General features: G+C 44.2%; 2 protein-coding genes across 3 annotated transcripts in view; one reads left to right on the top strand and one right to left on the bottom strand.

Annotated features, from left to right (window-relative positions):
• Positions 1 to 3737: 3737 nt before the first annotated feature.
• Positions 3738 to 13249, bottom strand: LOC138443874 (acyl-coenzyme A thioesterase 1-like). Of its 2 annotated transcripts, XM_070292479.1 has the most exons (4): positions 11304 to 13249; positions 7630 to 7832; positions 4577 to 4721; positions 3738 to 3967 (listed from the first exon to the last, which is right to left on the bottom strand). In XM_070292479.1, the coding sequence occupies exons 1-4, from the start codon at positions 11887 to 11889 to the stop codon at positions 3900 to 3902; spliced, it is 1002 nt and encodes a 333-aa protein (XP_070148580.1). In that variant the 5' UTR covers positions 11890 to 13249; the 3' UTR covers positions 3738 to 3899. The 2 variants fall into 2 exon arrangements, with proteins under 2 accessions (XP_070148580.1, XP_069453117.1); XM_069597016.1 differs by having other exon boundaries at positions 3738 to 4721.
• Positions 11882 to 16224, top strand: part of HEATR4 (HEAT repeat containing 4) — a 45878-nt gene continuing 41535 nt past the window's right edge. The window contains exon 1 of the mRNA XM_069596955.1: positions 11882 to 12185. The gene's annotated coding sequence lies outside the window, so the exon portion shown is untranslated. The remainder of the gene's footprint in view (positions 12186 to 16224) is intronic.

Genomic DNA, 16224 nt, shown 5'->3' with positions numbered 1-16224 from the left:
TCAATACTACTCTTGGTACTTTATTACTTCTTAATGTTCTGAACATTGTCAACTTTTATAAATATTTAAGAGTATCTGAAAAGATGGGAACAGTGGCAGACTTTTCTGGGGGATGGGGCTCCAAAATCACTGCAGATGGCGACTGCAGCCATGAAATTAAAAGACACTTACTCCTTGGAAGGAAACTTATGACCAACCTAAACAGCATATTTAAAAGCTGAGACATTACTTTGACAACAAAGGTCCATCTAGTCAAGGCTATGGTTTTCCAGTAGTCATGTATGGATGTGAGAGTTGGACCAAAAAGAAAGCTGAGCACCGAAGAATTGATGCTTTTGAACAGTGGTGTTGGAGAATAGTCTTGAGAGTCCCTTGGACTGCAAGGAGATCCAACCAATCCATCCTAAAGGAGATCAGTCCTGGGTGTTCATTGGAACGACTGATGTTGAAGCTGAAATTCTAATACTTTGGCCATTTGATGTGAAGAGCCAACCATTTGAAAAGACCCTCTTGCTGGGAAAGATTGAGGGCAGGAGAAGAAGGGGACAACAGAGGATGAGATGGTTGGATGGCATCACCAACTCAATGGACATGAGTTTGAGTAAACTTTGGGAGTTGGCAATGGACAGGGAGGTCTAGTGTGCTATAGCCCATGGGGTCACAAAGAGTTGGACATGACTGAATGACTGAACTGAACTGAAAAGCAGATGTACTATCTGTCTATTGGAAACAAAGCTTCCTACTCTCTTTCTATGACTCTATCTAATCAAATTAATTATTTATATTGTTCATATCTTCTATATCTTCACTTATTGTTTATCTTACTTCTGTCAGTTTCTGAGTAGTTTAAATACATACATCATTGTAGGAAATCTCTAAGTTATTTCTTCAGTTCAGTTCAGTCACTCAGTCATGTCTGACTCTTTGTGACCCCATGGACTGCAACACTCCAGGCCTCCGTGTCCATCACCAATTCCCGCAGCTTGCCCAAACTCAAGTCCATTGAGTTGGTGATGCCATCCAACCATCTCATCCTCTGTCATCCCCTTCTCCTCCTGAGAGGGTAACAGGCAGGAAGGCCAGTTCAGTTCAGTTCAGTCACTCAGTCGTGTCTGACTCTTTGTGACCCCATGAATCACAGCACGCCAGGCCTCCCTGTCCATCACCAACTCCCGGAGTTCACTCAGACTCACGTCCATTGAGTCGGTGATGCCATCCAGCCATCTCATCCTCTGTCGTCCCCTTCTCTTCCTGACCCCAATCCCTCCCAGCATCAGAGTCTTTTCCAATGAGTCAACTCTTCCCATGAGGTGGCCAAAGTACTGGAGCTTCAGCTTTAGCATCATTCCTTCCAATGAACACACAGGACTGATGTCCTTTAGAATGGACTGGTTGGATTTCCTTGCAGTCCAAGGGACTCTCAAGAGTCTTCTCCAACACCACAGTTCAACAGCATCAATTCTTTGGCACTCAGCCTTCTTCACAGTCCAACTCTCACATCCATACATGACCGCTGGAAAAACCATAGCCTTGACTAGACGGACCTTAGTCGGCAAGTAATGTCTCTGCTTTTTAATATGCTGTCTAGGTTGCTCATAACTTTCCTTCCAAGGATCAAGCATCTTTTCATTTCATGGCTGCAGTCACCATCTGCAGTGATTTTGGAGCCCAAAATTAAGTTTGTCGTTGATTCCATTGTTTCCCCACTATTTGTCATGAAGTGATGGGACAGATGTCATGATCTTAGTTTTCTGAATGTTGAGTTATAAGCAAACTTTTTCACTCTCCTCATCACTTTCATCAAGAGACACTTCAGTTCCTCTTCACTTTCTACCATAAGGGTGGTGTCATCTGCATATCTGAGGTTATTGATATTTCTCCCGGCAATCTTGATTCCAGCTTGTGCTTCATCCAGCCCAGCGTTTCACATGATGTACTCTGCATAGAAGCTAAATAAGCAGGGTAACAGTATACAGCCTTGATGTACTCGTTTCCCAATTTTGAACCAGTCTGTTGTTCCATGTCTGGTTCTAACTGTTGCTTCCTGACCTGCATACAGGTTTCTCAGGAGGGAGGTAAGGGGGTCTGGTATTCCTATCTCTTTAAGAATTTTCCAGTTTGTTGTGATCCACACAGTCAAAGGCTTTAGCATAGTCAATGAAGCAGAAGTAGATGTTTTTCTGGCATTCTACTTGCTTTATCTATGATCCAGTAGATGTTGGCAATTTGATCTCTGGTTCCTCTGCCTTTTCTAAATCCAGCCTGAACATCTGAAATTTCTTGGTTCATGTACTATTGAAGCCTAGCTTGGAGAATTTTGAGCATTACTTTGCCAGCATGTGAGATGAGTGCAATTGTGTGGTAGTTTGAGCATTCTTTGGCATTGCCTTTCTTCGGGATTGGAATGAAAACTGACCTTTTCAAGTCCTGTGCCACTGCTGAGTTTTCCAAAGTGCACTGCTGCTGCTGCTGCTGCTGCTAAGTCGCTTTAGTCGTGTCCGACTCTGTGCGACCCCATAGACGGCAGCCCACCAGGCTCCCCCGTCCCTGGGATTCTCCAGGCAAGAACACAGGTTGGGTTGCCATTTCCTTCTCTAATATGTGAAAGTGAAAAGTGAAAGTGAAGTCGCTCAGTCATGTCTGACTCTTAGCAACCCCATATACTGCAGCAACCAGGCTCCTCTGCCCATGGGATTGTCCAGGCAAAAGTACTGGAGTGGGGTGCCATGGCCTTCCCCCAAAAGGAGAAGTTATCTGCTAGTAAATGGATTATACGTAACTCCTTTTCTACTGTATAACTGTCTCTATGTTCCAAGTTTCCTATGAATTTTTATTACTTTAGATTCAGAAAAACTAAAGAAATCCTATCAGTTAAGACACATATCAAAAGCCATATCTCTGAATTCTTTTCTAATTTTCTACTCAATAGTAGGTAGTTTCACTGGTCCCCTGCATAAGGCATGCCTGTGGCATCTCTATTCCCCCTTTTCTTACCTCCTCCATTGCAAAATAATTTGAAAAGGAAGCCATCTTTGTGTCATTTGAAATACATGGTCTACAGATTTGACTTGGTCATTCATTTGCTGCCAAGTCTCTGATGCTTTAGCTTTTTATCACTCATGTCAGCCCCAGAATTTCTAAAGAAGCTGGATTCTCCAGCCTGGTTAACTGGAGATTTCTTCAGTTGTCATGGAACATGCTATTTACAGAAAGTGGTGGACAGAGAAATATGGAAAGAGGAAGGGAGGAGGGCAGATCACACACACATTGTTAATAATCAAGGGAAGGCATGTAGGCATTTTGAGGTGCCTGTCAGCTCCTGCAAAACCATACTACTAGGTAAAGGCCAGGATTTAAACATGGTTCCAGAACTATACTTTTAACATTAGTGCCCTGAAACCACCCCTACCTCACACTGCAAGTCCAGGAAATCCACTGAAAACTTAGGTAGAAGAAAGAAGAGCCACTTCCTTTCCCTGTGGCTGCGGCTGTCACCCTGCAGAGAGCATGGATGAGCTTAACAAAGAGAGAAGAAACTGGATGTGGGGAGACTGAGCCCCAGCTCTACAGGTACCATGCAAAAATTTTTCTGATTCTTGGTTTCTTCATCTGTAAAATGGAGATGACACCTGCCTCACAGTGGGACAGAAGAAAAACTACTACTAAGTAGTAATCTAGCTAGTAATTTACAGCTAAAATGTTCACTTTCATTCTTAAAGGAGACACTCAGTCTGATATAGTTTTGATATTTTATATGATTTGTATACATATATAGCAAAATCACTTATTAACAAATTATACAAATTCAAGTATAACTGATTCAAGAAACTTCCAAGCAGCAATTGTACACCAGGTATTATTCTTCCTTTCAGAACTAAAGCTTTGTCAGTTATGTGTTGTTAGGTATTAAAGGGTATGCTTTCTCCACCTGCTGTGGTGTCTGTAGAATCATTCTCTTCCCAAACAACTGAAAAAATATGGAATATATAAAAATCTTGAAAATTTCTCGATGAGTTCACTTTAATATTGAAGGGGGAAAATGTAATTATAGAAAAGAAAAACTACACACGTATACTAACTGTGGCAGCTGTTCCCAGGAAGATTAGCATAAAAGATCACCGCTTTGCTGGAATTGTCCCCTTTTTCCCACCCAGGTGTTTATGGAAGAAAGTCTGGAGCTGCTGCCAAGCATCTACCTGGGCCCTGGCATGAGCCCTGGGCTCCCCTCCCCAGATGACAGGAGTGCCCACCAAGGTGTGCAGGGAAGCCGGGCACAGGGGGAAGTAAGGAGGCTCAATGTAGTGCCCCGTCCCTGGGTAACAGATGACCTGGGGTTTTGCCTTCCCATGGGCCTGCAAGTGCTTAGAGGCCTCGTTAGCATAGAATTCACTCTTCCAGTTGTGGTCATCCTGACCCACGAGAAATAGGAAGGGGCACTCAGCCCTTTCCACAGGAATGAAGCTCTTCCGGTCAGGTCCTTCCAAAGGGCTGTTCAGGACTTCCACAATGTCTACAAAGCCATCTTTGGTCATCTTGATTCGATTTTGGTTGAAACCCACAGGTGGCAGAATCTCACCTTTGTAGTGTAAGTTTCCACCGACACGGGCCACAGAGCCATTGATTATGACGGCCGCAGAGATGCCCTTCAGGAAGGAAGCCATGGAGAGGCAGAGCTCGCCTCCTTTTGAAATCCCAAGCAGCCCAACTCCTGGACCCTTCACCTAAGAAAAGGTCAAAGGGAAAAGGAGAATGAGTCCATGAACAGTGCAGTGTGGCCAGTAGTGCCTGGACTTGAGAGTCAGGGAACTAAGCCTGAATCTCGGCTCTCCCAGTTATCAAGGTCTTCAGCCTTCGGACGGAGAAGGCAATGGCACCCCACTCCAGTACTCTTGCCTGGAAAATCCCATGGACAGAGGAGCCTGGTAGGCTGCGGTCCATGGGATTGCGAAGAGTCGGACACGACTGAGCGACTTCACTTTCACTTTTCACTTTCATGCATTGGAGAAGGAAATGGCAACCCACTCCACTGTTCTTGCCTGGAGAATCCCAGGGACAGGGGAGCCTGGTGGGCTGCCGTCTATGGGGTCGGACAGAGTCGGACACGACTGAAGTGACTTAGCAGCAGAAGCAGCCTTAGGATACTGGCCTATCCTTCCTCTGTACTTGCCTTCCACAATTTCTCCATCACCAATCCTTGTGTCTTTAACAACCAAGTGGATGACAACTGAATACTTTGGCCTCATAGTCCCTTGGCCTCCAAACCTCCAGTGATCTTTTTCTCTCTCCCACTGAAGAGACACACTCCCATTGTCATAACCTAAACTGAGTCATCAGTAAGTACATCATCTCCAAGATCTCAGCTTCGAGCATTCTACTCTCTAATCACCCTCCTATTTACCTCCAGTTTAGCCATTCTAGTAGTGCCCACTGCTATCTCTTTGAGACTCTGACCACCATTTCTTCACCATCAGTACTTCTCTCCTGTTCTCACTTCCCACCTCATCCAGCTTAGATTTCAAGCTTCATCATTATTTTTACCCTCCTGCAAACACTGTTAACTATTTTAATTGGTCATACTTGCTTGAAAAAGTTCTAACCTCAGTTAAATGCACTTATAATTCACATCCTCAGGGCCTGCATTTGTGCAAATGAACACTGCTACGGAAAAAAATCACCGCTTGTGTTGACACAACTTAGGTTTATGTCATGATCACAAATTTCAAATAAACATCCATGCTGCCCCTTAGTCCTGAAACACATCACTGATGTTTGCTTTCCACTTCTCTTAAAGACCGTTTCATCTTGTCTCCTACCTTTGTAAGCCGCTTTAACCCTTATTCCCCATCACTTTCATCCCATCCTACTTTATGGAGAAAATAGAAGCTATCAGGTAGGAACTTGTCTTCATTTCCCCTTCCAAGTGTGCTTAGTTCCACATGAAGCAAGCTCCCTGCTTCCCTCCTGTTTCCTAAGTAGCTCTGTTCTTCTCCAAGGCCATCCCTCTGCTTGTCCTTGGAATCTCATCCATTCTCATCCTCAGTGACTTTGCTCCTGCAATGACTTCCTCTCTCTTTCCTTTGTAACTTTCTTCTCTACTGGCTCATCCCCTTCGGTGTACCTCTTATATTTTAACTCTAGGTAAATTTTAGCTCTAGTTCAGTTCAATTTAGTCGCTCAGTCGTATCCGACTCTTTACGACCCCATGAATCACAGCACGCCAGGGCTCTCTCTCCATCACCAACTCTCAGAGTTCACTTAGACTCACGTCCATCGAGTCAGAGATGCCATCCAGCCATCTCATCCTCTGTCGTCCCCTTCTCCTCCTGCCCCCAATCCCTCCCAGCATCAGAGTCTTTTCCAATGAGTCAACTCTTCACATGAGGTGGCCAAAGTACTGGAGTTTCAGCTTCAGCATCATTCCTTCCAAAGAGATCCCAGGACTGATCTCCTTTAGGATGGACTGGTTGGATCTCCTTGCAGTCCAAGGGACTCTCAAGAGTCTTCTCCAACACCACAGGTCAAAAGCATCAATTCTTCGGCGCTCAGTTTTCTTCACAGTCCAACTTTCACATCCATACATGACCACAGGAAAAACCATAGCCTTGACTAGATGGACCTTAGTCAGCAAAGTAATGTCTCTGCTTTTGAATATACCATCTAGGTTGGTCATAGCTTTTCTTCCAAGGAGAAAGCATTTTAACAGTCCCTTGACCTCAAATCCACTCTGACCTAGTTTCTACTCCCTTCACAGCAAAACTTGTGGGAGTCTTTGTAGTTATTTTATTTCTTCATTCACTACTCAGTCCCCTCGAGAGTAATTTGCCCTGTTCCATAAGCACTGCTCTTGTCAATCACCAAACACTTCTGTTATAAATGGCCTTTTGATTAGCCTTTGAACAGCAGTCCTTTTTTTTGTTTTTTGGTCATGGTTTCTACAAGAGCACCCTTAACTGATTTCAACCATTCATTTCTCATAAAGACACTGGAAATGGGATATGACTGTCATCTCAGTTTTTGAGAGTAAGAAACAGGCCCCAAGGTCATAAAGCTAGTTAAGTGGCAAAATGAAATCTCAGATTTAACTTTTCTCTATCAAACATATTGTGCTGGTTCCACTACACCCTGCCACCTTTTCTAAGAGCTCCAGTGGCTCTATTCACCTTGAACACATTGAATTATAAAATAAGCAATGTTCATGTTCTATTCCTCTGATATCCTAAACCTTTATTTCCTACTAGCCAGGTTCTTTGCCACCAGGTACCTCCTTAAAAATGAATACTCTGCTCTCAGATGGGCACATTAAGGAGAGGTTTGTTAAACACAAACATTTAAACTGGAGACAGTGATTTCCTTTCCCTTTTCCTCAACTTCCTGGGTCAAACCCAGGGTTCTCAATGTGTTTGGGCTTGTAATGAATTACTACAAAATACTGGAATATAAAATTCCATAATTTCAACCAGGACAACTTTACCAGCAGGAAATCTAGCAGTAATATCTAATTGCATGGAAACTCTCTGGGAAAAGTAACGATGAAAGGTAGTCAAGAATTTGGTCAAATTCTGTGAAAACCAGGAGCCTTTCAGAGAAGGAGAACTGATATATAGAACATGAAACTAGACAAGTTCCAACCTGAGGGTGATTAAGCAAGTAGTTCACAGCTTCTTCAAAGTACTCCAGGTGGAGGTTCTCCAGGCCCTTGGGGAGGTCTTCATAGTTACAATAAGCCAGCGCCATCACAGCAAAACCCTTCCCAGCCAGCAGACTAGCTCGATATTCCAGAAGGCCACCTCCAGCTCCCAAAATGTCCACAATCCCAGGAAAGGGCCCAGGTTCTTGAAAAGAAACAAAACACAAAACTAAACGATACTTGAAACTCTTTTCAATGGTGGCAAAAGCCATTTTTGCCTATTTGGAGATGTCAGAGTTTTCTGTTGCTAAACAACTCAGGTCTTCAAAGGTCCAGACTGTGGCACAGGCTAAACCCACATTCCCGTCTACACCCAGTGCCTCAAAGCTGCACAGAGTTTTTCAAAGACCATGTACTATTTTTGTGAGTAAAAATCAGTTACAGGACTTCCCCGGTGGTATAGTGGATAAGAATCCGCCTGCCAATGCCAATGCTGGTTCCATCCCTGGTCCAGGAAGATCTCACAGGCTGCAGATGAGCTAAGCCCCTGTGCCACAGCTACTAAGCCTGCCCCCTAGGCGCTGAGTGCTGCAACTACTGAAGTCTTCATGCCCTAAAGCCTGCATGCCACTGCAACTACTAAGCCTGAGTGCTACAACTACTGAAGCCCAAGCACCCTAGAGATCGTGTTCCACAAGAGAAGTCTCCACACAACAGAGTGTAGCCCCCGCTCAACGCAACTAGAGAAAGCAACAAGGCAGCAGTGAAGACCCAGTAAAACCAATAAAACAAAAACAAAAAGAATTTAAAAATAAGTTACAGATGGGACTTCCCTGGTGGTCCAGTGGCGAAGAATCTGCCTTGCATGCAGGGGACAGGGTTCCATCATGGGTCGGGGAACTATGATCACACATGTTGAGGAGCAAGTAATCCCCTGCACCACAACTACTGAGCCCATGTGCTGCAAGTATTGAGCTCAAGAGCCACAACTAGAGAGTCCATGCACCGCAAGGAAAGATCCCGAATGATGCAGTGAAGATCCCATGTGCTGCAACTGAGAGCCAATGTAGTGAAAAAAATAAATATTTTTTAAAAACAGTTACAGACAATGGAAGCAGCAAAATCACTGCCCTCTCCTGCACCCCCTCCCAAACTGACAATGCCAAATGCTACTGAGGATGTGGAACAACTGGAGGCTTTACACATTGCTGGCAGTGTGAAAATTAGTAAAGGGGAACCTCACAATGGATCTGGAGGACCTAAGGGGAGCTCTCAGCAGCACCACTCCACATCAATTTTAGGAAGGACTGTCAATTACAAATCACAACAGAAGAATCATTAACAGGAAAGAATCATCAGTCACAGGTCCCAACAAAAAAAGATGTACATTGCATCCCCTCCAAGAAACTGACTACCCCAAGAACTCAGCCAGTAAGAAACCACCATCACCCTAAACTGTCACGTTTCGCCAATGGACTTTTGTTCAGAACAACTCCTCCCACCTTCCTCCTTTTTCTCTATTAAATAAGTTTCCTCTTCTTGGCTTGTTAGGTTTGCCTGTGGTTTTTGTCATGTCTTGCTTGTCTCAAATTGTAATTCTCTGTTATTTCCAAATTAACCCATTTTTTACTAGCCAAGTAACTAGCTTTTATTTTTAAGGGCAACAGTGGGGATGCACACTGATACAATAACTTTGGGAAAAAACTGAGCAATTTCTTATAAAGTTAAACATACTTTATAAAGTCAAACATAACTTAGGTTATAACCCAGCAATCTCACTCCCAGGTATTTGCCCATGAAAAATGAAAATTTGTGGTCACACAAAAACTTAGATGCGTGTTTGCAGTGACTCCAAAGTCTTGGAATTCAAATATCCTCCAATAGGCAAATGAAATAACAAACTGGCACATCCATTTAATGGGAAACTTCTAAGCACAAGAAGAAGGCGCTACCAACATATGGAACAAGAAGAATGAACCTCAAATGTGTTATGCTAGGCCCCAACAGCTACCTACTGTGTATGATTCTAGTTATTTCACCTTTTCACTGTTTGTAAGCACTTTATATTTTTTTATAATTTTATTTATTTATTTATTGACTAAGCTGGGACTTTGTTTCTGCTCCAACTTTTCTCTAGTTGCGGCAAGCCAGGGCTACTCTCTGGCTGTGGTGCGAGGGCTTCTCATTTCAGTGCCTTCTCTTGTTGCTGAGCATGACTCTGCAGTGTGGGGGCTTCAGCAGGGGTGGCGTCAGGGCTCAGCAGTTGTAGTTCCCAGTCTCTGCAGCACAGGCTCAATAGTTGTGGTGCACAGGCGCAGTTGCTCTGCAGCATGTGGGATCTTCCCAAACTAGCGGTCAAACCCATGTCTCCTGCATTGGCGGGCAGATTCTGGAGCCTTAAACTTTCCTTCCTAAAGTTTTTCAGTTTTACAACTTTGCTTCTAACTTCCACAGTATATTAAGATTTAACAAAGAGTAGATGAATAGCTATGTTTCTTTTTTAGCAGTGTATGCGAGTTCCTTTTCTTCCACATACTGGTCAAACACTCGTAATGTTAAACTTCTAAATTTTGAGAATGTTTAATGTACTGTGTAGTCTTATTTTGCATTTCCTTCATTCCTAATGAGGATAAGTTGTTTTTTTTTGTTTTTTTACTTTTTATTGGCTGGCTGCTTTTTATGAAATGGTAAAATTAACTGATAGTTCAGAAGATCTCTGGTGGATAGCAAGAGACCCTCCTTCACGCTGTTTTTGTTGTTTGGTTGTTAAGCCGTGTCTGGCTCTTTGTGACCCCATGGACTGTAGCCTGCCAGGCTCCTCTGTCCATGGGGATTCTCCAGGCAAGAAGACTGGAGTGAATTGCCATGCCCTCCTCCAGGGGATCTTCCCAACCCAGGGATCAAACCCGCATCTTTCAGTCTCCTGCATTGGCAGGCAGGTTCTTTACCACTAGCGCCACCTGGGAAACCCAGCATCTCCTAGAGTGTGCTCAGCTTCACATCCATTGAGTGGGTGACCTGCCTCCTTCTTTTGCCTTCAGTCCTTCCCAGGTCTTTTCCAATGAGTTGGTTCTTTGCATCCTTCACGCTAATTTTCTTAAATCTTAATATACCATGGAAGTTAGAAGCAAAGTTCCAAAACTGAGAAATTTTAGAAAGAAAATGTTAAAAACTGGGAACTACCTATAGTTGTTGTTTTCTCCCATTACAACTGTCTTCCCTTTCTCTGAGATGTCATTGCCCTGACCTCTGTTTTGGAGCGAATCACCTTCCCAGCCAGCCTAACGGTCCAGTCCCGTCTCGGGTCCATTCCTGTTTCAGGCCCCGCGGACCTTCCGAATGTTATGAGCTATCTACTTATTACCTTCCTCTCTTACATAGAACCCCACTCCAGTACTCCTGCCTGGAAAATCCCACGGAAGGAGGGGCCTGGTAGGCTGCAGTCCATGGGGTCGCAGAGGGTAGGACACGACTGAGCGACTTCACTTTCACTTTTCACTTTCATGCCTTGGAGAAGGAAATGGCAACCCACTCCGGTGTTCTTGCCTGGAGAATCCCAGGGACGGCGGAGCCTGGTGGGCTGCCGTCTATCGGGTCACAGAGTCGGACACGACTGAAGTGACTTAGCAGCAGCAGCAGCAACTTACATAGATAAACAAGGAAGCTGGCGGCTCACCTGGCGGCAGGAAGAGCGTGCCGCGCACCCGGCCCGCGCGCACCGGCTCGCGCCGCACCCCGGGCGCCAGGAAATCGCGCTCGTGCACCGCCCGGCCCAGGAGCCGCTGGGCCTCGGGCTTGTGACCGTCGAGCACCTCCAGCTCCACGGCGAAGGGCGTCTGCACATCCCGCTTCACCAGGCGCAACAAAGGCTTCTCAGGCTCCAGAGCCCAGAAGAGCCCCATGGGCTCGAGCCCCGCGAAGCTGCCGCCCAGCGCGGGCGCGCGCTCCAGGTCCAGCAGGCCGGCGGCGTCGGCGCAGTAGCGCGCGTGGGCCCTGAAGAGCGCGCCCTTCTCGTCGCGCAGGGACGCGCGCAGCGTGACCGGCTGCCCCGGCGCCAGTCCGCGCACGGTGATGCGCACGGGCTCGTCCCAGCGGCAGCGGCCGGCCGGCTCCAGCGTCACTGTCGTCACCAACCGGACAGTGGTCCAAGAGACTGGGTTACCAGTCCTCAGCTTTAGAGGTCCTGCCAACTGCACCCAGGGCGTCGGGCCCCATCGGCAGAATCCAAAGTGCCTCAGGAGAGCCTGAGAGGAGGCTACCATTTTGCGCCTTCTTTAGATCTGGGATCAACTGAAGAGGGCTGTGAAGAAAGTTTGAAACCCGTCAGAGATTCTCTAGCGGAAGCCCGCTTATTGGTAGGCTAAGCGCCCAATGCGGCGGAGCAGCTGCTGTGTCGTTTGGAGGGCCTGGGAGTCGTGCCAATCAGTGACCTGCATTTGAAAGCAAGAGCGAAAACAGACTCGCAGGAACTTTATGCTGCGAACTGTAGGAACTGTAATTCTGCGTCTCAGGAGCTCTTTGGCTTGGGCTGCGTGGGCTGTACGTGTTGCCCTTGCAGGCAAGTGGCATTTAACTGAGCCAGACATGACTGAGCGACTGAACAACAACAAATCTTAGGTCTTTCCTTTTAGAATGTGCACTGTGGTGTTTTGCTTGTATATTATTTGTGTATATACTTATTTTCCCACACCATTGCACAACTAACGGGCCTGGCATCTTACTAGCTGTGTGATCATTCCTTCAGTTCAGTTCAATCAGTCATGTCCTACTCTTTGCTACCCCATGGACTGCAGCAGGCCAGGCCTCCCTGTCCATCACCAACTCCCAGAGTTTACTCAAACTCATGTCCATTGAGTCGGTGATGCCATCCAACCATCTCATCCTCTGTTGTCCCCTTCTCCTCCTGCCCTCAATCTTTCCCAGCATCAGTGTCTTTTCAAATGAGATATGAGTGTGAAAATAGCCCAGTGAGGTGATAGTTGTTATTTTGTTTTCTGGAGTCTCATGTTGCTCCTTTTAGGCAAGCGTTATCTCCCTTCACCCTGGACTTCTCACCTTTTCCCACTTTTTCTTAAGCTGTCGATTCCACTCAGTGGTGAATTTTTTAGGAAATTTAACTGCAGGCCCCTTCCTAAGTCTCGTACTTGATTTTACATTCATGAATGTACATGCTTTCTATTAGAGAAACTTGGAAATTGTATAAGCTTCAAGGCCACAAAACCTGTGTTTGCCTCTGTTCCTAATAAAAGCCACCTCCATGAACTTTCCAGACGAGGCTTTTTGGCTAGTTTCAAATATTCACAACTGCCTTTTGCTCTAATTTTGTAACAGTTCTGTAGGATACTTCGCAGTATATTTTGTGCACAAGAATCTCAGAAACAAGAAATTTATGAGCAAATTAAGTCCCCAGAGAGGTGAACTGATTTGCTAAAGGTCACAGAGCTAGAAAGTGGAAATTCTGAGATTTATACCTTTGCAATCCAATTCCATCTGAACCATTATTCTTTGCTTCTCACATGATGATGTTCTAGTTGAGAAGATGTGAGAAACAGGCTAATATACTGTTGGTGGATGCATATACTGGTATGATCTTTTCAGAGCAACCTAATTAAAAATATTTAAAGGATACATTCTCTTTGATTCACAATTCTACCTCTGGACATTTCACACATTTATAAATGTGGGTAAATATTTGGCTATAACAATACTTACCATATTGTTTTAATAGAGGAAAAAGAAAATAACAATATAAATTTGGTTTAGTCAGTTTAATTGTGATGCATTCATATAACAGAAGAGATGTAGCCATTAAAAATAATATAGCAGAATGTGAGGAGACAATTTTCATGACATTGAAAGCAGGTAGAGAACACTTTGTAGACATTATACATATTAAAACATTTTAAAATATAAAGACTAGTAAAAAACTACCCTAAACTGTTGTCTTAGGCTTTGGGGTATTATGGGTAGTTTTTTTTAATACTTATTTATTTGGCTGAGTTGGGTTTTCGTTGCAGCACGTGGGATCTAGTTTCCTGACAAAGGATTGAACGCAGGCACCCTGCATTGGGAGAGGAGAGTCTTACCAGTGGACCACCAGAGAAGTCCCATATGGGTAGTTTTAATTTTCTTCTTTGTGCAGAATTTCACACACATGGCTTTTATAATTAAACAGGTTTTTTTTTCACTGTGGTAATATACAAAGATAAAATTTACCATTTTAAAATGCAGTTATCTGAGTATGTTCACATTGTTGTGCAGCCTTTAACACTACCTCCTTTTTCATCAGCTAAACTGAAATTCTATACCTATTAACTCATCATTCCTCCTTCTCCACCACAGCCCCTGGAAATCACTATTCCCCTTTCTGTAGCTATTATTTGACTAAAGGAGATCCAATCAGTCCATTCTGAAGGAGATCAGCCCTGGGATTTCTTTGGAAGGAATGATGCTAAAGCTGAAACTCCAGTACTTTGGCCACCTCATGTGAAGAGTTGACTCATTGGAAAAGACTCTGATGCTGGGAGGGATGGGGGGCAGGAGGAGAAGGGGACGACAGAGGATGAGATGGCTGGATGGCATCACTGACTCAATGGACGTGAGTCTGAGTGAACTCTGGGAGTTGGTGATGGACAAGGAGGCCTGGCATGCTGCGATTCATGGGGTTGCAAAGAGTCGGACATGACTGAGCGACTGAACTGAACTGAACTGAAGCACCTCTTAGATAAGTGGAATCATAAAATATTTGTCCTTTTGTGTCTGGCTTATTTCACTTTACATGATGTCCTCCAGGTTCGTCCATATATGTAGCATATTTCTGTATTTTGTTCCTTTTGAAGGCTAAATAATATTCTATTATATGTGTATACCACATTTTGGTTATCCATCCATCCACTGATGGACATTTGGGTTGCTTCCACCTTTCGGCTGTTGTGAATATACTATGAACGTGGGTGTGCAAACGTCTGTATGAGCCTCTGCTTTCAATTCTTTGGGGATATACTCAAGGTGGAATTGTTGGATCACATGGTCATTTTAATTTTTTGAGAAAACTTGACCAAGGTTTTAATACTTAATTTTAAAAATTCTTTCAGTCGTTTCATTTCAGGGAACACATCCATTCACTCCTTTGTGAGGGTCCCAGTGTCTGAGCGCAAACTGAGTTGTGGCATTAAAGTCAGTGCTCAGGTTGGTCAACAAGAGATGGTGATCACTTGAATAGCACTGCCCCAGGTCAACTGGGCAGAACTTGATGGCCAGAAATTTTCTTTACTGTAAGGACAAATTCTTTTCACAAGGGGAATCCTGAAGACCAGTATTCTGTAGGCCTGGAATTATATTATTAAAAATATAGGACTTGAAGAATCTCCTTGTAAAAACAGTGTTATTGGCTGATAACCCAGCCAGAATTGGGGAAGCAGAGGAGATGGAACTGAACTGTGTGAAGGAAGGAGATTAAATAGGAGCAGAATAGAAAGAGAATGGGAAAGGCCCCAAAGACACTCATTCTGCTTTACCATTTGTTTCATCAGGCTGCTGGTCTGAAGCATGCCAGAGCTGGGTGTTCATGTGTTCCCGTGCTTTGTCTCTTTCTCAGTAGGACTTTTGAACTGAGGTGGAGGGGAAAATATTGAGCTGCATAGACCTAGACATTATTTTTCAAAGGGGGACTGAGAAATCCATTTTGCCACCAATCAGTAAGTACAGTATAATTTCCCAAAGCTCAATTTACAAAGAAAGAAATTTAATAAATAGCTGAAGATACTCCTGATTGAACCTGTAGGTTCTGTGACTAGACTTGTGGAATCCTAAAGAGGTGGTTGCCTAGTAACCAATATAAGCAGCTTTGGAATCTAAAACTAAGGAAGGTTTAAGATGGCAAAACCTTGTTTCCCGTTGAAGGTTGTGTGTGGGAAGCCACTTTGAAGGTAATTTCAAAATACTGCTGCTGCTTCATCAGTACGTGAAAGGAGCTTATTAGCATCAGATGAATGATGAGAAGCAGTCGGGAGTAGTTGAAAAGATTTTGGATTAGGTGTCAAAGTGTCAGTTTGGCTAGGTACTAACTGGTACTGTGATCTTAGTTACATGTCTTCTCTCTGGACCTCAGTTTTGGCATCTATTAATAAAATAGTTGCCACAGATCGTCTCTATGCCAGAGTTTCCACAATAATCTGATGAGACAACCCTCTTGGTTTAGGACTTGGCACTTTCACTGCCATGGCTGGGGTTCAGTCCCTGGTTGGGGAACTAAGATCCTGCAAGCCACGCAGCACAGCCAAAAAAAAAAAAGAAAGAAAAAGAAATTAAAGGGGAGAAAATGTAGGGAACTTTCTGTTAAGAAAGAGGCTGCAGAGAGAGGGTATTTGAAATAAGCCTGGTTAAATGTTCCCTGATCCCACTCTTCTCATTAACTAAGCTTCTTTCATAAATCCCATGGATACCTCCTGGAGCTATAGTTTCTCTAAATTTAATGTGTATAAAAACCTCTGAGATTTTGTTAAAATGCCGATTTCTAGGCTTCACTTGCAGCCTCCTGAATCAATATTCTAGAGTGTGGGACACAGGAGTCTGCATTTTAATAAACTCCTCTGGTG

The sequence above is a fragment of the Ovis canadensis genome, chromosome 7 (assembly GCF_042477335.2).
Source record: "Ovis canadensis isolate MfBH-ARS-UI-01 breed Bighorn chromosome 7, ARS-UI_OviCan_v2, whole genome shotgun sequence".
Classification (NCBI taxonomy): Eukaryota; Metazoa; Chordata; class Mammalia; order Artiodactyla; family Bovidae; genus Ovis; species Ovis canadensis.
Note: the sequence above shows the minus strand (reverse complement) of the source record. Positions and strands in the feature narration are given on the sequence as shown.